Genomic DNA, 23,458 nt, shown 5'->3' on the forward strand with positions numbered 1-23,458 from the left:
CCCCTCTTCAAAGCCTCACAGCAGGACATCCTACCGCCCTACCTACATCTGGCGATGTGCCGACTGGCCTGCAATGTGTCGTGCCCTGGAATGCCTTCCCTGGAGTCTGCTCGAAATAGCTGACATCGAATCGGCTCTTGACCCGCTGTACGACTGGCTGCAAGCTGCAATTAAAGACTTCGTACCTGCACAACGGGCTACTACCAGCAAACATCAACACTGGATATCACATGAGACCAGACTGATACTGTTTAATAAAAAGAGAGCTTGGCGCCTGTGGAAAGACTTCCCTAACCCACACACTCACAATACTTTTGTTAAAATCCGCCGCCACGCGAGGTTTATGGTCAGAAGAGACTACAAAACACACGTAGACACTGTCACTGAAAACGTCCGCAGCAATCCCAAGCGCTACTGGAGTCTCATCAACACACGAAGAAGGACGGAGCGGATTCCTGTCAGCGTGAACCACAACGATGCAACAGCAGACGGCGCCGATCGCAATGAACTGTTCAACAGGTATTTCTTCTCCAACTTCTCCCCTCCCTTACAAAACCAACCGCTCCCACCCATTGGTACAGCCTCAAACAGAACCCTATCAAGCATAACTACCACACCAAGCGAAGTTCATGACCTTCTTCAAACTCTTCGTACCAACAAAGCTACCGGTGCCGACACTATAGGTCCTCTTTTCCTAAAAAATACTGCCAGTACTCTTTGTGTCCCTCTATCTAAATTATTTAACAGATGTTTTGCCGCGGGCTATTTTCCTAATACCTGGAAACAGGCAAATATTGTTCCACTTCTCAAATCAGGCAACAAATTTAATGTTTCATCTTACCGACCAATTTCTATTCTCCCCACACTATCCTTTATCTTTGAAAAAATTATACACCAGCGTCTCCTCGCATTCACGTTGCCGTATATCTCAACCAAGCAGCATGGTTTTCTATCAGGTGGCTCTTGTCTAACAAACCTAGCCACTCTGCATAGCTTTGCATCACACGCCATTGCAGCTAAATCGCAGCTGGATATCTGCTACGTAGACATTTCGAAAGCTTTCGATTCTGTAGACCATACTCTGTTGCTCCATAAACTCTCCGAACGATTTAATATACATGGCAGTCTTCTGACCCTTCTTTCTGGCTTCCTACATAACCGTTGGCAGAGAGTGGTAATATCAGGCACTTCATCCTCATGCTTACCAGTCACGTCCGGTGTCCCACAAGGCAGTACTCTTGGCCCCTTGCTGTTTTCTTTGTTTATGGACGATCTGCCGTCCGAACTCAACGAAACAGCCAATACCCTACTCTTTGCTGACGACTGCAAGATATTTAGGGAGATCAGGAATCCAGGAGATGCAGCTCTGCTACAGTCCTCACTTAATGCCCTCTCGAACTGGTGCCGTACTTGGAAACTTATCCCTAATCCACAAAAATGCAGCCACATGACCATAACATTACGTAAATCTCCTCTACCGACATCATATTACCTACTCGACAAGCCCATCACCGTAGTTACGCAACAGCGTGACCTAGGTGTAATATTTGATACAAAATTACAATTTAAGACCCACATAGAAACATATACAACCAAGGCCATGAAATTACTAGGCATTCTCTATCGCTTCACAGAAATTTCTGACCCCATTGCTCTTCGTCACTTCTTCCTCACGATCATTCAACCTCTCTTAAACTACTGCTCTCCTATTTGGACAACAGCCTCCCCCTCCAATACTAAGCAGTTAGACAGAGCAGTGTCCTTCTTTGCTGCAATTGTAAGGAACAGAAACCCCAAGCTCAGAAATCTGTCTACGCAGCAGGTATTAATGGCAATTAATATGTCACCGCTGCACATCAGGCGACAGGTAGCTGACCTGAGTTTCCTCCACGGGATCTTAAATGGGCATTACCGCTCGGAACATCTTGTCTCACTCTTCTCTCTCCGCGTTCCTTCCCGCTCGACCCGAACCAAAGACCTTCTCCACATTCCCCACACTCAGCACTCAATACTTCAACGATCTTTCCTAATCCGCCTCCCGACACTCTTTAACAATATTAACAGGAGACAAGAACTCGATATAGCATCAAATAAAAGTGTATTCGAGAGGTGTGTAAATAGCCTCTTAAAGATAAGTTGATGTGAAGGGATTATACCGCCATCTTGACCCACGACGACTTGGCTATGAATATGGACATTCTTATGGTTTTCGATTTGGACAGTTGTTATTAGTAGGCTGTGTACCTGATCTTGTTATATTTTGTTATGTTTGTTATATTTTATTATGAAAGTTTACGTTGGTTAAATAGTCTGTTGGCAGCGCAAGTGAAATTTGCTCAGTGTAGCTGTATCTTGTGATAAATAAATAAATAAATAAATAAATAAATAAATAAATAAATAAATAAATAAATAAATAAATAAATAAATAAATAAATAAATAAATAAATAAATAAATAAATAAATAAATAAATAAATAAATAAATAAATAAATAAATAAATAAATAAATAAATAAATAAATAAATAAATAAATAAATAAATAAATAAATAAATAAATAAATAAATAAATAAATAAATAAATAAATAAATAAATAAATAAATAAATAAATAAATAAATAAATAAATAAATAAATAAATAAATAAATAAATAAATAAATAAATAAATAAATAAATAAATAAATAAATAAATAAATAAATAAATAAATAAATAAATAAATAAATAAATAAATAAATAAATAAATAAATAAATAAATAAATAAATAAATAAATAAATAAATAAATAAATAAATAAATAAATAAATAAATAAATAAATAAATAAATAAATAAATAAATAAATAAATAAATAAATAAATAAATAAATAAATAAATAAATAAATAAATAAATAAATAAATAAATAAATAAATAAATAAATAAATAAATAAATAAATAAATAAATAAATAAATAAATAAATAAATAAATAAATAAATAAATAAATAAATAAATAAATAAATAAATAAATAAATAAATAAATAAATAAATAAATAAATAAATAAATAAATAAATAAATAAATAAATAAATAAATAAATAAATAAATAAATAAATAAATAAATAAATAAATAAATAAATAAATAAATAAATAAATAAATAAATAAATAAATAAATAAATAAATAAATAAATAAATAAATAAATAAATAAATAAATAAATAAATAAATAAATAAATAAATAAATAAATAAATAAATAAATAAATAAATAAATAAATAAATAAATAAATAAATAAATAAATAAATAAATAAATAAATAAATAAATAAATAAATAAATAAATAAATAAATAAATAAATAAATAAATAAATAAATAAATAAATAAATAAATAAATAAATAAATAAATAAATAAATAAATAAATAAATAAATAAATAAATAAATAAATAAATAAATAAATAAATAAATAAATAAATAAATAAATAAATAAATAAATAAATAAATAAATAAATAAATAAATAAATAAATAAATAAATAAATAAATAAATAAATAAATAAATAAATAAATAAATAAATAAATAAATAAATAAATAAATAAATAAATAAATAAATAAATAAATAAATAAATAAATAAATAAATAAATAAATAAATAAATAAATAAATAAATAAATAAATAAATAAATAAATAAATAAATAAATAAATAAATAAATAAATAAATAAATAAATAAATAAATAAATAAATAAATAAATAAATAAATAAATAAATAAATAAATAAATAAATAAATAAATAAATAAATAAATAAATAAATAAATAAATAAATAAATAAATAAATAAATAAATAAATAAATAAATAAATAAATAAATAAATAAATAAATAAATAAATAAATAAATAAATAAATAAATAAATAAATAAATAAATAAATAAATAAATAAATAAATAAATAAATAAATAAATAAATAAATAAATAAATAAATAAATAAAAGTGTAGGAACTATGGGTGGGGCCAGGCATTAAGGAGTATGAGGGAGGAGTTGGAGAGTTTGAGGAAGATAATTAGAATTCTCTCAGAGAACAGGAAGTAAAGTACACCTCCCTTATACAATGTACAGGATACAGTGGGTGTAAAAGAGGGATGGGAAGGGAAAGGGGGGGATTGTAAAAGATGTGGTCTAATTTTTTAAGGGGAAGGACATTGGAGGCTGAGGGCTCTTTTCAGGATCAGAATTCAGGACAAGTATCTATGAGAAATCAGTACGAGTCACTGCAGGTAGAACAAGAGAGGAAAAATGAAGAACAGGGAACTCTGTTGCTAAGAAGTGTGGAAGTAGGAGAAAACGAAAAGGTACGAAAGGGATATGTAAAACAGAGGATAGGACAAGACAGGTGAAACAGGGTCATGGGAGGGAGAAGAAGGAGAAGGAAGTAGCTTCTGCAGCAGTGAGGAAAGATAGGGCTGATCGAGAGAGGAGGGGATCAAATGAGGTGGGTAGGGTTGAGGTTCTGGTCATGGGGGATTCCATTGTTAGACATGTGGGGAAAGTGTGTGAAGGAAAGGGAACCAGGGTAGTGTGTTATCCAGGAATTAGGTTAAGGCAGATGTTGTGGAAAGCAGAAGAGGAGGAGGGAAAGTAGAAGAGAAGGAGGTGTTTCACATTGGTACCAACAACGTAATGCAGCAGGTATAAGTACCAACATAGTTGGCGATGTGTGGGATCTGGTAAATGCAGCACGGGTGAAGTTTAAGGAAACAGAGATTTTTATCATTGGAATACTGTGTAGGAGGGATACGGACTGGAAGGTGATTGGAGATTTAAATGAGACTATGTAGTGGGTGTTTGGGAAATAGGGAGCGAGATTTCAAGATCCTAATGGGTGGATAGGAGATAGGGATCTGCGCTCTGATGGCCTTCACTTAAACTGCAGTGGTACATATAAATTAGGAAATTTGTTTAGAAGGGTTATAGGGAGGTACATTCAGGGAAACGGGGTGGTCTAGGGAGCAGCGATAAGGTGCAGGGATCTGGAAGTCAAGCAGGGATGACATAAAAATATTAGTGGTGATCTGTAGAAGTAAAGAAAGGGATCGAATTAAGTAATTTAATAGATATATACTTATCAGATATTGTAATAGGAGTTGAATCATGGCTGAGAAATGATATAATGGATGCAGAAATATTCTCACGGAACTGGAGTGTGTATCGTAGAGATAGGATAGGAATGGTAGGAGGGGGAAGTATTCATTCAGGTGTAAGAAGAATTTATAAGCTACAAAAAAGTTAAAGATGACAAACATGAAATTCTAGGTGTAAGGCTCATCTCTATAAAGATAATGAGCAACTGGGTGTCTTTGGAGTGTACAGACCGTGAAAGGGTAGCACTGACGCTGATTCAGAATTATTTGGGAAATGATATGGATAGGAACATGATTGTAGCGGGTGATCTCAATGTACCAAATATCAATTGGGAAGGTAATGCGAATGACAGGAAGCATGACCAACAAATGGCAAATAAGTTAATATGGGAAGGGCAGCTGATTCAGAACGTGATGGAACCAACTAGAGGGAAGAATATTCTGGATGTGGTGCAGGTAAAACCAGATGAATTCTATAGAGAAACGAAAGTAACAGATGGCATTAGTAATCACAAAGCTGTTTTTGTCATAGTTAAAAATAAATATGATAGAAAGGTATTAAAATTAGGACTATTAGGCAGTAACATATGGCTGATAAAACAGGCACGAGGGAGTTATTAAAATGTAACTACGAGGGTAATCCCAAACATAAAGTCTCCTGCATTTTTATAAATACAGAACTCTGTTTGCGTGGCTGTTGGTCACAATATTGTGAAGAGTGTTTCCCGCGCTCGCACATAAACATGCACATGCCACAATGAGGCATTCAGTCTTGGCTTGGCAGCCACTGAGAATGGAGCTTCCTTTGGATGTTACTGCCAAGTGCGAAGTGTGCGCAGTTATTCGCTTTTTGATCGCAAGGTACTGAACCGATTGAAATCCATTACCAATTGACGGAAGTGTATGGTAAGTCGTGCATGGATGTCAAAAATGTTTGTAAGTGGTGTAGAGAGTTTGCAGCTGGTTGGACTGAAATTCATGATGAACAAAGGAGCGGGAGACCGTAAATTTCCGTCGAAACAGTCATCAAGGTTGAGCAAATCATGCGTGAAACCGAAAAGTTGAAATACCGGAAGGTGTGCGCAAGATGGGTGCAACGCATGCCGACTCAAGACCATATGTGGCAACGAGTTTATTCTTCCCGCGCATTTCTTCAACGCTTTGCAGCCGAACAGGATGGTTTGGACTCAGTTGTCACGGATGACAAAACCTGGGTGTTCCACTTTACACCTGAGACCAAGCGACAATCACGCCAGTAGCGGCATCCCTCTTCGTCAAAGCCACGGAAATTCAAGCAAACACAATCTGCCGGTAAAGTTACGACAACTGTGTTTTGGGATCGAAAAGGGGTATTGCTGGTCGACTTTATGCCTCCTGGGATCATAAATAACGCTCACAGATACTGTGAGACCCTCAAAAAATTAAAAGGGGCAATTCAGAACTGGAGAAGAGGAATGTTGAGCAAGGGCGTAAACATCCTCCATGACAACGTTCGCCCGCACGTCGCCCGGCAAACCGTTGCTCTCCTGCAACAGTTTCAGTGGAACATCATCACCCACCCACCCTATAGTCCCAACTTGGCGCCCAGTGACTATCATTTGTTCCCTAAGTTGAAAGAACATTTGGCTGGAAAGCAACTCAGCACTGATGACGAGGTGAAAGATGAGGTTCACAACTTCCTGAACAGTATGGCGGCGAGCTGGTATGACATGGGCATACAAAAACTGTCACAGCGTCTACAAAAATGCATTGACTGAAATGGTGATTATGTAGAAAAATAGCTAAATGTTCAAGCTGTAAAATGATGTAAACCATTGTAGAAATATACAGGTCTATGTATTTATAAAAAAATAGGAGACCTTATTTTAAGGATTACCTTCGTATGATCAGTGGAAAACAGTAAATAAAAATGTAAACAGACTCTGGGATGGGTTTAAAGCAATTCTTGAGGTATGTGAAAACAGGTTTGTACCTTTAAAGGTGGTAAGGAATGGTAGAGATCCACTATATTATAACAGAGAAATAAAGAGTCTAAGAAGGAGGTGCAGGATGGAAAGAAATAGAGTTAGAAATGGCTGTGGAAGTAAGGAGAAATTGAAGCAACTTACTAGGAAATTGAATCTAGCAAAGAAGTCAGTTAAGGATAACATGATGGCAAGCATAATTCGCAGTCACGCAAATTTTAGTGAAAAATGGAAGGGTATGTATTAGGTACTTTAAGGTAGAAACAGGTTCCAAAAAGGACATTCCAGGAATCATTAATGAACAAGGGGAGTGTGTATGCAAGGATCTTCAAAAGGCGAAAGTATTCAGTCAGCAGTATGTAAAGATTGTTGGTTACAAGGATAATATCCAGATATATTTTTGCTACTTGCTTTAAGTCACACCGACACAGATAGGTCTTATGGCGACGATGGGACAGGAAAGGCCTAGGAATGGGAAGGAAAGCCTTAATTAAGGTACAGCCCCAGCATTTGCCTGGTATGAAAATGGGAAACCATGGAAAACCATCTTCAGGTCTGCTGACAGTGGGGTTCGAACCCACTATCTCCCAGTAATATCCAGATAGAGGAGGTGACTAATACTAAAGAATTATTAAAATTTACCTATGATAACAATTACATTTAGAGTACGATACAAAAGTTGAAAACTAGAAAAGCAGCTGGAATTGATAGGGTTTCGAGGGATATACTAAAGACAATGGGTTGGAATATAGTACCATATCTTAAGATATTGTTGAACCAATTTTGGAAGAAGAGCAGTATGGTTTCAGACCAGGAAGGTCAACTACAGACCTTATATTTGCAATTAGGATGCTAATGGAAAAATACTGGGAGAAGAACAAGCCTTTATTTCTAATATTTTTGGACATTGAGAAAGCATACGATAGTGTACCAAGGGAAAGAATTTGGCAATGCATGAAAGAACTTCAAGTGCGAGACAGCCTCATAGACAAAGTGAAAATGTTGTATAGTGGGAACAGAAGCTGTATTCAAGTAGGATGTGGTTTGTCGGACTGGTTTGAAACAAAGAGAGGAGTGCAGCAGGGCAGCTCATTGTCACCACTTCTATTTATTATTGTAATGGATGTAGTAATGAAATCTATTAAAAGGAAAGAACATGGAGATATCAAAGCCTTCACATTTGCGGATGATGTTGCGATCTGGAGTGACTCAGAAGAGGAATTGGGAGAGAGAATACAAAGCTGGAATGAGGAGTTTAAGAAATATGGTTTAAACATCAGCAAGACCAAGACGGTGGTGATGAAAGTGTATGGGGAAGGAGCAGAACCAATAGTCATGTTAAATGAAGCTCAACTGGACAGCGTTCCAGTTTTCAAATACTTGGGTAGCGTTATATCAAATGACAACCTAGCAAAACATGAGGTGAACAATCGAATCAATAAGGCAACACAATTTTACCACCAGGTAAGACACCTGCTGTGGGATGAGCAAATACCCATGAAAACAAAAATGACATTGTACAAGTCCTATTATACACCAATTCTTACATACAGTCTCGAAACCACAACACTGACCAATAGAGATAATTCCAAACTTCAGGCAACTGAAATGAAATTCCTACGCACTATGATACAGAAAACCAGGAAAGACAAGATTAGGAATGAGAAAATTAGAGAAGAAGTAGGAATAGATGATTCTCTCCTCAATAAGATTCAGATATTAAGACTGAAGTGGTTTGGTCACATGAAGAGGATGCCAGTAAACAGAACTGCAAGGAAGGAATTTGACAGAAAGGTAGAAGGAAGACGACCCGTGGGAAGGCCACGAAGGAAATGGATAGATTTAGTTAAGAGCAATGTACTGCTGAGAGGTCATGATTGGGACAAGTTGGTGGAGGAAGAATGGTACAAGGACAGGATGAGATGGAGGAGGCTCATATACCACACCCGGGAAACTGGAGATGGTTTAGGATGATGATGATCTTAAGTACTTGTTTGATTATTGTTTGCATGAAGGAGCTATACCAAATGAATGGAGAACTGCTATAGTAGCCCCTGTGTATAAAGGAAAGGGTGATAGACATAAAGCTGAAAATTATAGGCCTGTCAGTTTGACATGCATTGCATGTAAGCTTTGGGAAAGCATTTTTTCTGATTATATTAGACATGTTTGCAAAATTAATAACTGGTTTGACAGAAGGCAGTTTGGATTTAGGAAAGGTTATTCCACTGAAGCTCAATTTGTAGGATTCCAGCAAGATATAGCATACATCCTGGATTTAGGAGGTCAAATGGACTGTATTGCGATTGACCTATCTAAGGCATTTGATAGGGTAGATCATGGGAGACTACTGGCAAAAATGAGTGCAATTGGACTAGAAGAAAGAGTGACTGAATGGGTTGCTATATTTCTAGAAAACAGAACTCAGAGACTTTTTTTTTGTTATTTGCTTTATGTCGCACTGAAACAGACAGGTCTTGTAGCGACAATGAGGCAGGAAGGGGCTAGGATGGGGAAGGAAGCAGCCGTGGCCTTATTTAAGGTACAGCCCCAGCATTTGCCTGGTGTGAAAACGGGAAACCACGGAAAACCATTTTCAGGGCTGCCGACAGTGGGGTTCGAACCCACAATCTCCCGAATACTGGATACTGGCCACACTTAAGCGACTGCAGCTATCGAGCTCGGTAAACTCAGAGAATTAGAGTAGGTGAAGCTTTATCTGACCCTGTAATAATTAAGAGGGGAATTTCTCAAGGCAGTATTATTGGACTTTTATGTTTTCTTATATATATCAAATATGTGTGTAAAGAAGTGGAATAAGAGATAAGGCTGTTTGCAAATGATGTTGTTATACAGAGTAATAAATAAGTTACAAGATTGTGAAAAACTGCAAAATGACCTCAATGTTGTGAGATGGACAGTAGGCAATGGTATGATGATAAAGGGGTTAAAAAAGTCAGGTTCTGAGTTTCACAAAAAGGAAAAGTCCTCTCAGTTTTAATTACTGAGTTGATGGGGTGAAAGTTCCTTTTGGGTATCATTGTAAGTACGTAGGTGTTAATATAAGGGAAGATCTTCATTGGGGTAATCACATAAATATGATTGTAAATAAAGGGTACAGATCTCTGCACATGGTTATGAGGGTATTTAGGAGTTGTAGTAAGAATGTAAAGGAGAGGGCATATAAGTCTCTGGTAAGACCCCAACTAGAGTATAGTGCCAGTGTATGTGACCCTCACCAGGATTACTTGATTCAAGAACTGGAAAAAATCCAAAGATAAGCAGCTCGATTTGTTCTGGGTGATTTCCGACAAAAGAGTAGCGTAACAAAAATGTTGCAAAGTTTGAATTGGCAAAACTTGGGAGAAAGGAGTTGAGCTACTTGACTAAGTGGTATGAAAGAGACTATTCTCATTTTAGATGGTATGTTCCGAGCTGTTAGTGGAGAGATGGCGTGGAATAACATCAGTAGACGAATAAGTTTGAGTGGTGTTTTTAAAAGTAGGAACGATCACAATATGAAGATAAAGCTGGAATTCAAAAGGATAAATTGAGGCAAACATTCGTTTATAGGAAGGGGAGTTAGGGATTGGAATAACCAAAGGAGATCTTCAATAAATTTCCATTTTCTTTCAAATGTTTTAAGAAAAGGCTAGGAAAACAACAGATAGGGAATTGCCACATGGGCGACTGCCCTAAATGCAGATCAGTAGTTATTGGTTGACTGATTGATTGATTGATTGATTGACTGATGTGTAGTTTATATGCTAGAAGATAGCAGGAATCTTGAGCACCAGTATTAATTCATTATGGGTACTCCGAATTACCCTGTAAAATGAGCACAGATATGAAGAACACATACCTTACAACAGGAGCGGCACATACAGACCAAGAACTGGTATTGTATAGCCTGGAAACTGCCTGCTGCAGTCAAGCCTCTTAACAGCCCACTTGACAGGTGTGCAGTCGGAGATGTGATAGTGGACAGTGCTCGAGGGTACGGAGATTCGAATCCCACGAGTTCTTTTTTTAAACCCCCAATTGCCTCGGATGTAGTAAGGTTGCATTCTTAATAGTTTCTACAGACTTATTTGTTTATTTGGCTTCGGAAAGGGCCATTGGTATCATGGCATAGGGTATGGAGATGGTTTGGAAGAGGATAGGAAACACTTACCTATGTCATTTAATGCAGCACCTGCTCGAAATAACAATCTCTGTGGTTGATACATTGATACAGAGCTGTAAGGACCATCTGGCACATTGCAACATCTTTGGCATAACAGATTAGCATGGCTTGTTGATGGGCTGTTTAAGGTGAACAGGATAGGCCGGCTTCTGTGCAGACACCAGTTGTTTTGTATGGCCCCAGAGGAAAAAATTCAGGGCCGTAAGATAGGACTTTCTGGTGGGCCAGGGGACAGGTCTTCCCCCTTCCTGTCCATTTACCAGGATACTCGCATGGACATGGTTCTGGATAACCACCGTTGCATGCGGTGGAGCTCCGTCATGTTGAAACCACATCATGCACGAGTCAATGAGTGGCACATGTTCCAATAACAGTGGTAATCTTGGAGAAACTACAGACAGCGCCAGATGGACCTCAAAGAATTGATCACCCACAATGCCACACTATACGTTCATGCCCCAATGTATCTAAAAAGCCATCTGTCATACCCAATGGGAATTATCCACACTCCATAGTACACATTATGCCAATTAACATTTCTTTTGTTGTGCAACTGTGCTTCGTCCATAAATAACATGGTTGCTAAAAAGGCAGGATCAGTGTCCACATGCTGTAGGGTCACCATTTGGGCTGTAAAATCATGACCATGGAACTCCTGGTGTATGTGCAGATGGTATGGGTGAAGCCGCATGGTATGCAATATCTGCATAACAGATGTCTGGCTCATGTTCGTTTCCTGTGCAATGGCTCGTACTAGTGTGGGGGTTATGCTGGGTAGCATCCAACACAATTTCTTTATTGCAAGCAGATGTCATGGGATGATCTCCAACAGGCTGCCGTGTTCTTCCCAGGGACGCAGTAGCCCGCAGACATCTCTCCACACTTTGAAATGTCATGACTGTCGATTGCCATCTATCTGGATAGCGTTCTTGATACAGGCGTTGTACCTAGTATGCATTCTGTCCAGAGATGAGTAACATATGTAACATATCCCCCTACTCATGGCTGGAATACATCATGAGGCAGTGAATAGGTATTGTGTTCTGTTGTGATTTGCCTCAAAGGAGGGGACTTTGCAGAGCTACATATCTGTCTGCCATTGTATGTTGTTATTGTTATTCAGTTTGTGAAATCTATTAAACCTTTCACTCCGGCATAGTGAGTATGGTGGTGTGACCCTCTGCATGTGAGCAGCGGGTGGTTCACTGAGCCCGCTGTACGGAATACTTGTCTTGCTTCGCTCTCCAGTCTGCAGTCAGCTTATGACGAGAGGAGAGGACAGGCAGAGTTTAAAAGTATTTTATTTGTAATGCATACTCAGTGAAATTCTTATGACTATATTTTTAGCACTTTTCAACCCACCCCACCACAGAGGAGTTATGTTACTTGTGTTAAAAACAGCTGAAACAAACTAAACTTTTCAATCTGGAATTAGCTCCATCAAACTTATGTTTCTTAGGATTCAGGTTCTACTTTTTCCAATTTAGTTTTCTGCTCGGTGGTTCAGGCACCTGATTTTTTTTTTTTTTTTTCCTATTTGCTTTACGTCGCACCAAAACAGATATGTCTTTTGGCGACGATGGGATAGGAAAGACCTAGGAAGTGGAAGGAAGCGGCCGTGGCCTTAATTAAGGTACAGCCCTGGCATTTGCCTGGTGTGAAAATGGGAAACCACGGGAAAACCATCTTCAGGGCTGCCGACAGTGGGGCTCGAAGCCACTATCTCCCGATTACTGGATACTGGCCACACTTAGCATCTGATCTTCATCCTCACTATCTTTATCTTGAGTCGAATCATCGAAGTAGGCCGACCTTTTAGACAATGAAGCGGTAACTGAGTAGTAAATGTGCCAGAAGTAGGAAGTGTAATCGAAGTCGTTCCATCACCAGAATCAGATGACAAATCACTATTATCGTCATCTTCTTCAAAGTCACTACCCAACATGAGAACAAGAGCTTCCTCCGCAGTATATCTTTCTTCCATCATCACGCCTTTCACAATTTCAAAGTGACTGAAAGCTAAGTCAAGAAGCATGAGCACGTCAGCACAGGGGAGCAACTAGGCGCGAAGTGAGTAGCATACCGGACACATTGCTTTCGTCTTCGAACTGGTTACTCCTGTCATCTGGTGATCATAGCCATAAATAGACTTCCAAGACAGCCACGAGAGACCTCCACAACAGTCTATCATAGTGAAATGGAAAACAGCCGAAAGACGCATGACTTCCACAGCAGTCGACCGGCTATGGGGCATGGCTGCTACAGCAGTCAACTGGAGTGAAAGGTTTAAGCATGGGAACCTTGACACATCCCAGGCAATTGGCGGTTTAACCTTTCAAGCAGTGATGACAGAATGAATCGTCATAACCGCATGGCTTCCTAAGTGGCCATAATGGAATATTCCGTCATCACATTGTAAATGTCTTTCGGTGATGGGTATGATGACTTATTCCGTTGTAGGAACTGAGATTGCTTTCCTTTGTGTGTGTATGTTAGTTTCGAGCTTTGCCTACAGCAGCACTCTTGTAAAACCAAGTGACCGGGCAAAATGCTTTTGTTTCGTGCCCAGCTGGCAGCCAGCCAGTTCCGGCTACCAGGCTGCTGAGAGTGGTAGATAGCACATTACGGCAGGTGCAAGCAGAGCTCGGAAATGTTTGTGAGAAGGAGAACTGTTTGATTTATTACACTGTGACAATTCAGACAGTGACGTGAGACTAATGTTGAAATGTCAGGAGATAGCAAGTGCAATGGTGAAAGCGGCTCAAGTGAACGTGACGGCAGCACTGGCGGTGATATTCAGCTTGGTGTATGGACAAAGGTAGGATCTGAATGGCCAAGATTTACATTTACGGCACAACCGGGACTAAATGTACACATTGAAGACATAAATAATCCGCTACAATATTTTCAATTGTTTATCACTCCTGAATTAGTGGAACTAATAAGTAGGGAAACCAATCGCTATGCTCAACAGTTTTCAGAAAGCACACCGACCTTGAAACTATATTTGGGAGTGAATCGGTGGACTGACATGAATAAAGATGAAATTATGACTTTACTGGCATTCTTTCTCTTGCAAGGCATTCATCAGTTACCTGACAACAAGAGCTACTTTTCTCATAGACAGATATTAGAGACCCCAACATTTTTAGAGCTGCTTCTCTATAAGAAGATTTCATCTCCTTCTCAAATTCTTACACTTTGTTGATAACAAAGCATAATTATGATGAAGCTATATGTGGTCCGAAGAAACTCTACAAACTGAAACCTATTCTGGACCACTTGAATAGCAGATTCCGAAGTGTGTACACACCCGAAAGTGATGTGTCTGCAGATGAGTCTCTTATGTTGTGGAAGGGACGTTTGTCATGGAAAGATTTCATACCATCTAAGCACTCAAGATTCGGTATCAAATAATTTGAACTGTGTGAATCCAAGTCTGGTTACGTGCGGAATTTCTTTGTGTGTGCAGGAAAAGACACCCAGTTTGATAACTCTCGGAAAAAAGAACCATATTGATCGAAAGTTATTCTGCAACTCATGGCACCGCTTCTAAACAAAGGGTATCGCGTAACAATAGATAACTAGTTCTCGAGCCCAGATTTGTATAACAAGCTGTGTGATAAGGAGACAGATGCAATGGTTACATTGCGTAAAAATCGACAGGGCGTTCCATCGGAAATCAATAACAGCACACTCAGGAATGGAGAAAAAGTGGTAGTTTATAACGGGAAACTTGTGATAATCAAGTGGAAGGATAAAATTGATGTGTGCCTCATAAGCACTATGCATAATGATACCATGGTGTCGTGTAGGGAGAGAGGGAAAGAAACCACAAAACGAAAGTTAGCTATTGACTACAACTGTCAGATGGGCGGAGTTGACCTGAGTGATGTGTATCTCGCGAGCTATTAAAGTACTCGTAAAAAATCTGAAGAAGTACTACCAGAAGCACTTATGCCATATGCTGAACATATGCTGCCTAAATGCCTACTTCTTGTACACGAAGTCAGGAGGTCAGGATATCCGATTAGAATTCCAGATGAGAGTTATTGAGAACATCATAATGAAGTACAACAAACATGAAAGACCATGGCCAGGCAGACCTCCGAAGACTCCTCCCCCAACAAAAATCAATGCCCCTCACTATCCCTCGTACACTCTTGCAACAGCACACAAGGAAAACCCTCCTGGGCAGTGTGTTGTGTGTTAATACAAAGTATGTTACAAGTGTTATTTTGAACATCCACCTATTCAATACAAAGAGATCTAGTAAATTAAGAATTAAATCCTATCATAAAAAGTTACAAGGGATATGTTTCGCCCATATTAAGGGCATCATCAGCCTCAAACTCAAATCAGGATCCTGATTGTTCTTACAAATCGTAAAAAGAGGATATCAATGTAGGTGTTTGTCTAACATAAAATGATTAGAATGTCCTTGGTTAAAATAATAGTATCAAGCTGCATGTCACAAGTTCACAAGATTAGACTTTCTGGAGCGCTGAGTCAATGCGCCCAAAACCTGTTGAGGGTAGAGCAATAAACAGCTCAGTCTTTATAATGAAATAGAAATGTGTTTCCTTGAATACTCCAATTGGAGAATAAGAAAAAGTAAAGCTGATAGACTGTTAAAGATGTTAATTTTGTATTTTAAGATAAGACAACATTCTTAAGTAGCTGTTCAGCTGTCTATAGTCTTATTTAATTCGCTTGAAGGAAGTTGAAGTCGAATGTGTTACGATAAGATAGCAGTCTTCTTAAGTAGTTGTGGGAGCAAGGAAAGTTATTCAGTAATCCTAAAGTCATGATTAAGTTTAATCATCATCATCATCATCATCATCATCATCATCATCATCATCATACTCTTCAGAGATTAGGTATGGAAAAAATATGCATGATATGAAAGAATAAGTTATTCAACCAAATGAAAATAAGTAGGCTAATGAGAAACTTGTTTCCATATTATTTATAGTGTGGTGAAGGTGATCAGTTGAAACCAGAAACACACTTAAACTACCATCTCTTCTTACCTATCATCAGAAGAAAACAAACAAAGATATCTGACCCTTCACAGAATGTCAAAATGACTCACAAGCCTTACATCATCAAAATAGAAGAGAATAAGAGTTGATTAAGGTGGATTAGATAAGAAAGATGAAAGTGAGGAGCAGGAAGTAGAATGCCACTCAGGTAGGGGCCCTGTGGTCATCAACCCATTCCCACACAGTAGCGTAGCCAGGATTGACTGATAAGGAGGGTTATAGTTACAAAATGATGATAGAACATAATGAAGAGGGTGTGTGTGTGTGGGCACATGCGCACATCATTATAAGGACACTGATGCATGTAATTATGTTCATATTCAGATTGCACTACATCATCTTACATGAAAATACAGAACAAGAAAAATGTGATCAAGATAAATAGCTTTACGGCGAATGGTACGTTCAGATTACAATATAAAATTCTACTTTCAAGAGGCTTCTTAGAAAATAAATCCAAGAGATCTGTTTTTACCATTATAGTCTCATATAGAAAGTTTGTATTACTTAGTTCTTACCGCGCATTTTAGTTCCAGAAATAAACTCAAAGTCCTGCTTCCTCTCTGGTTCAAAGAAAGCCATTTGTCTCTTTGTCTTATCGTAGGCAGCAACTCGGAAGGGAATGATCTCAAGAGCTGACAGTCCAGGAGCCATTCGGAGAACTCTAGCACCATGGGTAGCATCATAAAGATCTCGTGGAGGGTCTAGGGTGGTATCTGGATGCGGCAGTCCAGCAGGATCACGACCAACTATATAGAAGTTAGCTCCTGCAGACATACGAGCTTTAGCATGCCACTGGACCTGCAAATATACAAATGCCATTGAGTCGTCATTATTCTCACTATATTAAACTATAAATTACAAAAAGGTGTGAAAGTTTAGGTAATATACTGCGACCTTTCACCATAAGGAACTGAATATGCATGATGGCAGATTGATTTATTTATACAGCTGGCTTTACACTGTACCAATACAGATAGGTGTTATGGCAACGAAGGGGTAGGAGTGGGAAGGAAGTGGCAGTGGCCTTAATTAAGGTACAGCCCTAGCACTTGCCTGGTGTGAAAATGGGAAACCATGGAAAACCATCTTCAGGGCTGTTGACAGTGGGGTTTGAAACCACTATCTCCCGGGTGCAAGCTCACAGCCACGTGCCCTAACCACATGGCCAACTTGTCCGGTGACTGATTTAATAAGGTAACACAAAGAGGAAAGGAGCAATATCATACTAAGAACAGTTATATGAAGACCACAGTCCACATATTGTGAAGTTACCACTTGAGTGCTGATCTAAATTTAAGAAACTCAGACAACATATTAATTTAAGTGATGGCTAGATTAATATGTCACATATTGAAATACATGTATTTTAAGGACTTCGAAATACAGTATCAGTATTATTTAGGATGACGAATGCTGTGAATGAAGGTTGAAAATAACTCCAGTTGTATATACTGTGTCCAGAAGAAAAAGCTACATTATAATTTCTAGAGTTACCTTTATTTTATTACATGGTTATATAGCATCATGATGCCCCTTTCTTTTCTTTGGCAGATTTATTTATTTTAATTTTTTAGCCAACATAGACTACTTTAGTCAGGTTTATGGAGGTTTTTCTTCTTTTTGTCAGTCCAATACACTTTCATCCTTTCTGAACGTAATTTTCTTTCTACTTCTGGAATCACTCTCCCTATTCTCTGCTTGTTGATTTTCATCTGTAATCTAGTGTGTTTATCTTTCAATATCATGAGTGTATTTTGTTTTGTATTTTAAATCTTCTATTGTAATATGTAACTCTCTCATGTCTTCTTTAAGTTCTGTGATCCATCTAATATTATTCTTACTCTTCCATAATTATTCTATTATTTTTCTGCTGGTTCTATTTTCTGCTGACCATATTAGATGCCCTAAGAATGATATTTTTTTATTTTTTATTGGGTGGTGTGAATAAAAATGAGCATGCACTCTTTATTCACAAATTTAGAGCAGGCACTCCCAATGAGGTGAATAAAAACCGCCAGTCAGTAGCAGTCACTCACAGCAGACCTGTGATCTTGAGCACACTCCAGTTGCTCGAGTAGCAGAGTGGGCGCTTCAGATTTCTGGTGAATAAAGATAAAAAAGTCACTCAATCCAGTAAGCACCTGTTCATGTTTCCTTGAGCTAATTCAGTAGGTGACTTCAAATGATAGTGTCAAGTTCAATAGCATGGCAGAGTTTATGGTAGTGGCTAACCGGAAAAGAAAATTATATAAACTTTGCAGAGAATCGTCTCAACTTGATTACAAAGTGTTATATAGGTCCAGTAAGGAGCATGCTGAATGGTTAGCAGAGCATTTCCTTGGGTACTCCAAAGAAACAAAAGGTGGTGCACTAACAAACGAAGAAAAAATGACAATCTTACTGCGTTATGTTGGTGACCCTGGGTTTCAGAGTGGAGTTGGTGAAGACATCTCAGAGCATTGTGTTAAAAACAATTTTGCAGGTTTTGAGATGAATAGAAATGAAAGCAGATTATTAGATAAAATTCCAACAAATGTTGCTTAGATGCAGGAAGCACAGGTTGAGTGGCAAGAACATTTTAGCTTCCCTTATGCTATCAGAGCTGTAGACTGTACTCGTGTACAAATTAAGAAGCCACATGTTCATGGGAATGAGTACATTTAGAGAAAAGGCATCCCTAGCATTAATGTACAGGCCACTTGCAATGGAAAGGAAATCATAGCCTGACTGTCCATGACTCCCAAATTTGAAGGAACTCCGATGTTTGTAGAGTTATGATGCCTCTGTTGGAAGTCAGAAGGGATGACAACTCTTGCAGATCTGGTTCCTTAAAAAATACATTCAATTGTCAATATACTATTTTGATCATAATTAATTTTTGTTATTTACGTTATACCATTTTCCTCAATTTATTAATGTCGTAATTTTCAGGCTATAATTTTGTTAACTTTCCGACGGCTGATGGTAGGGTTATTCTCCCATCAGCCGCTTCTCCCTTTAACGATATGGGTTTGTTTCCAGTGCACTTTAATTCTACTTTTCATTTCAGTCTTATTTTCATGTTTTGTAATATTATACCGACAGTTGTTGGACGTAAATGAATGAAAAATGAAAACCTACAACCTGTTTTCCAGTCACTGACTGGGTCAGGGATGTAATGAATGAATCAGATTATGGGTTATTAGTACGATGGGGTCGCCACTCCCAAAGTGATTTAGTAATGATTGATAAATGCTATGAAACGATAATGGAGAGTGTTGCCAGAATGAAAGATGACAGGGAAAACCGGAGTACCAGGAGAAAAACCTGTCCCGCCTCCGCTTTGTCCAGCACAAATCTCACATGGAGTGACCGGGGTTTGAACCACAGTATCCAGCGGAAATATTTAAGTTAAATTTAGCAAGTAGTTCATGCTGAACTGCATTTATTGCACTTGTTTTGTGATTTTTATCCAGTAACTGTGACTTTGGAAACAAAATTGCATGTTCCTTTCAAATGGAGATAAAAGCGGACTGGAATTTCACATTTATCTTCTGCCATGTTGAGCACCGAACTATTTGGAAGTCATTGGAGTGTTATATACATGGCACGTGCACGACCTTGATCAGTGACACCGAGTGGCTGCTCCAGACACTCGAGTTTACGCTGTGCTTCCGCTCTACATTTTTATTCACTGCAAATGTGGAGTAGAAGCTCATCGGCAGACATTTGCAGACAATCAACGAGCACAACACGCTCACTCACTTAGACTCATTTTTATTCTCACCACCCACTGTGCTAGTCACAGATTCTATTTCTTTATAAACCATTTCATTGGAAGCTAGTCTCCAGACTCCATTTACTTGATAATTTTTATTTAAACAGGTTCTCACTATTCTCCTTTCTAACTTGAATACTCTATCTATTGCAACTGTGTTTGTTGTTTTGAATAATGTTTCTCATGCATATGTAATTTGTGACTGGATGACTGTTTTGTAGTGTTTCAATTTGGTTGCTATTGAGAGACACTTTGTATTACCGGTATATGTACTTTTGGTAACATGCTGTGCTGTAACCAGTTTATCTATTCTATTTTGCCATGCTGGTTTCTCGTTCAGGTTATATGTGATTATTCTACCTAAATATTTAAATTTTTCTACAATTTTTATTCCTTGGTCTCCCAGCTTAATTTTGTTTGCAAGCAGAAGTTGAGTTAGCATAATTTCTGTTTTTTCAAATGAAATTTTCAAACCAATATTTTGAGCTATTACCTGTAAAGATTTTATTTGTTATTTTGTTTCCTGCATATCATTGGCCAGAAGAGCTAGATCATCAGCAAATCCTAGACAGTTCAAATGTATGTTATCCTTCTGGGTTCCAATTTTTATATCTTTTGAGTTGTTGTTCTACCATTCCCTCATAATGTACTCTAGTGCACAGTTAAAAAAAGAAGAGGTGACAATCCATCACCCTGTCTTAAACAAGTTGTTACCAAGAATGGTTCAGAAAGTTCTCCTCTGAACTTAATTTTAGAAATTGTATTAGAGCAAGTTCAATCAATTTGATTAACTTTGGATGAAGTCTGAAATGTCTTAAAATTTTTAATAATGATGGTCTGTGGATGGAGTTGTAAGCTTTCTTGAAATCTATAAACGTCATTGAAAGGGGTTTGTTTCGTTTTCTGTAATATGCCATGCCTAGCTTCAAAGTTATTATTTGTTCAGAGCAGCTTCTCCAAGGTCTGAAGCCTCCCTGGTATTCACCTAACTCTTGATCCGATTATATAGTAGCTTAGAGAAAATCTTATACATGCAGTAAAGGATGGAAATACCTCTATAGTTGTCTGGATTATTTCTTTCACCTTTCTTATGAATTGGATTAATTATAGCTGTTGTCCACTGTTCTGGGAATTTTTCTGATATGCAAATCTTTTGTCATATCATATGGAGGGATGTTTGAGTCACAATGCTGGCATATTTCCACATCTCTGCAAAAACCTGGTCTTCTCCAGATGTTTTGTAGTTCTTCATTTTCTTAAGCACAGTTTCAACTTCTTTTGCTGTAAGTGGGTTTATATTTTCTAGTTTAGTTTTTATCGGGGTATGTGTATCAATTAATAAGAGCTTTTCAGGTTTATCACTGTTCAAGAACTTGCTAAATGCTTCCACCATGATTTCTGCATTTTCCTTATTGTAATGTGCTATTTTTCCATCTTTATTTTTCAGCAATAATGTGAGGGGGAGGGGTGTATTTTTGCAATTATTTACCAAAGGCTTTGTAATAATCTCTAGAATTGGTTTTGTAATAATTTTCCTCAATAGAGTTTATTGAATCTTTTTGATATTTTCTCTTAATTCTTCTAATAGTTTGGGTGAATTATTTTCTGATATTGTCAGATTATTAAATATTTTACAGTTAAATTAGGATAGACATTATTTATATTTCTGAATGTAGCTTGAAGGAAACTTCTAGTGTCTTCCGAACATACTAGTGGGGTTGTAGTGATTTGCTAAATGGATTTAAAGTCTTCATAATGGATGAAGCGATCATATAATCTGTAGGGAAGGTAGATGATCTAATTTTAGTCAAGTGATATATGGGAAGAATGATGACTAGCCCAGTCAACTATGTGCTGAATATGACAGCGATTTCTTACTATATAAGTCGTGATTTCACATGTGCAGTTACATTTGTTCATAGGTGTAACTAAATGTGAGGATCATCCAAATGAATGAAAGGAAGGAAACGATACAGGAAAATAGGACATTCATCATGATAATACCATTTTATAACGAGATTATGGCAGGTCCATGTTAAAAGTAACCAATCTCATGTTTGTTCCGCATTGAAGATAACAATTAAGTAAGATTCTACTAAAATAAAATTTATTGTAGCACCTATTCAATACAATTCACCATTTGTGGTGATAAAATTCTTCTGATATGCAAATCTTTTGATGTTAATATCTGGAATACAATTTATTAATGTCTACGAGAACAAGTTCATGAATATATAATGGAGGGAAGATAGCCTGAGTTATATGAAATTGATACGTAATACATGGGAATAAGATGGTGAAATGTTTGGGAAAGCAACCATGAGTGAATTTTGAGTTGTTTATTTGTGTGAGCAGATAACATTGCATTGTGTCACATGATGTTACAGGCAGAAGGAAGGGTCATCTGTGTTAAGCAAGCCCTATACATTAACTAACCTATCCAGTTTTATTATAATTTTATTTTTTGTGATGATAATGTCCTCATGGAGAATAATTTTGCTGTGCAAAGTTGAAACGTGAAGGTCATCTGTGAAAGCCTATAATGTAAACATATGTGTATGACAACAGGATAGGAATAGTTTAGTTATGTTCTAGTAAAATTCATGTAAGTGAGAGATCATCCCTACTATGACAGTGGAACTCGATTCTTTGTTTTTGGCGGGACCAGGCGGGGGGGGAGTACAAAACGGGAAAACGGAAAATCTGGGAACGAATGAATCGTCAATAATTTGGCTAAACATCACAAAAATGAAATATGTATACTTATGATCTTACAAAGACCCCTAAACCAAACTATAGTCCCAATGGGCCTTCCGCCTACCAAGCGACTGCCCTCGGTCCGAAGGCCTGCAGATTACGAGGTGACGCATGGTCAGTGTAACGAATCATCTCAGTCGTTATTCCTCTCTCTCTCTCTAGACCGGGGTCGCCATCTCACCATAAAACAGCTCCTCAATTAAAGGTAATCGTAGAATGAGTGAACCTGGAACCAGCCCTCACATCCAGGTAAAAATGCCTGACCTGCCCGGTAATCGAACCTGGGCCCTCCAGGTGAGAGGCAGGCAAGTTAGACCACGGGGCCAGCCTCAAACATTAATTACCGGTACGCGAGTTAAAAATCTCGAAACTTCACATTCAGTTTTACTGGCGAAACTTGTCAGTTTCCTCCGAAAACTTATTTCAGTTCAGCAACTTTGATCAGCCAAACTCTTCGAAAAATCTAATACCCGTAACGCCAAGCCAAACAACAATCGACCACAAGTAGTTTTTAATTCTCTAATCTACAAAGCACATTAGATACAAAAGCACCCAACATGATGGCAAAATCCTTTTCTTTCTTTATCTTCCATTGTAATTTGGTCACCAGTATACTGTTCATAGTCAGTTTATAGAAATCTTGTAC

General features: G+C 37.5%; 1 protein-coding gene across 3 annotated transcripts in view; it reads right to left on the bottom strand.

Annotated features, from left to right (window-relative positions):
* Positions 1 to 23,458, bottom strand: part of Papss (PAPS synthetase) — a 258,890-nt gene that overhangs the window by 5,550 nt on the left and 229,882 nt on the right. For all 3 annotated transcript variants that reach the window (XM_067135681.2, XM_067135685.2, XM_067135682.2), the window contains one exon: positions 16,814 to 17,096. In XM_067135681.2, coding sequence (XP_066991782.1) covers positions 16,814 to 17,096 — 283 coding nt within the window. The remainder of the gene's footprint in view (positions 1 to 16,813; positions 17,097 to 23,458) is intronic.

This window comes from Anabrus simplex, chromosome 1, assembly GCF_040414725.1.
Source record: "Anabrus simplex isolate iqAnaSimp1 chromosome 1, ASM4041472v1, whole genome shotgun sequence".
NCBI lineage: Eukaryota > Metazoa > Arthropoda > Insecta > Orthoptera > Tettigoniidae > Anabrus > Anabrus simplex.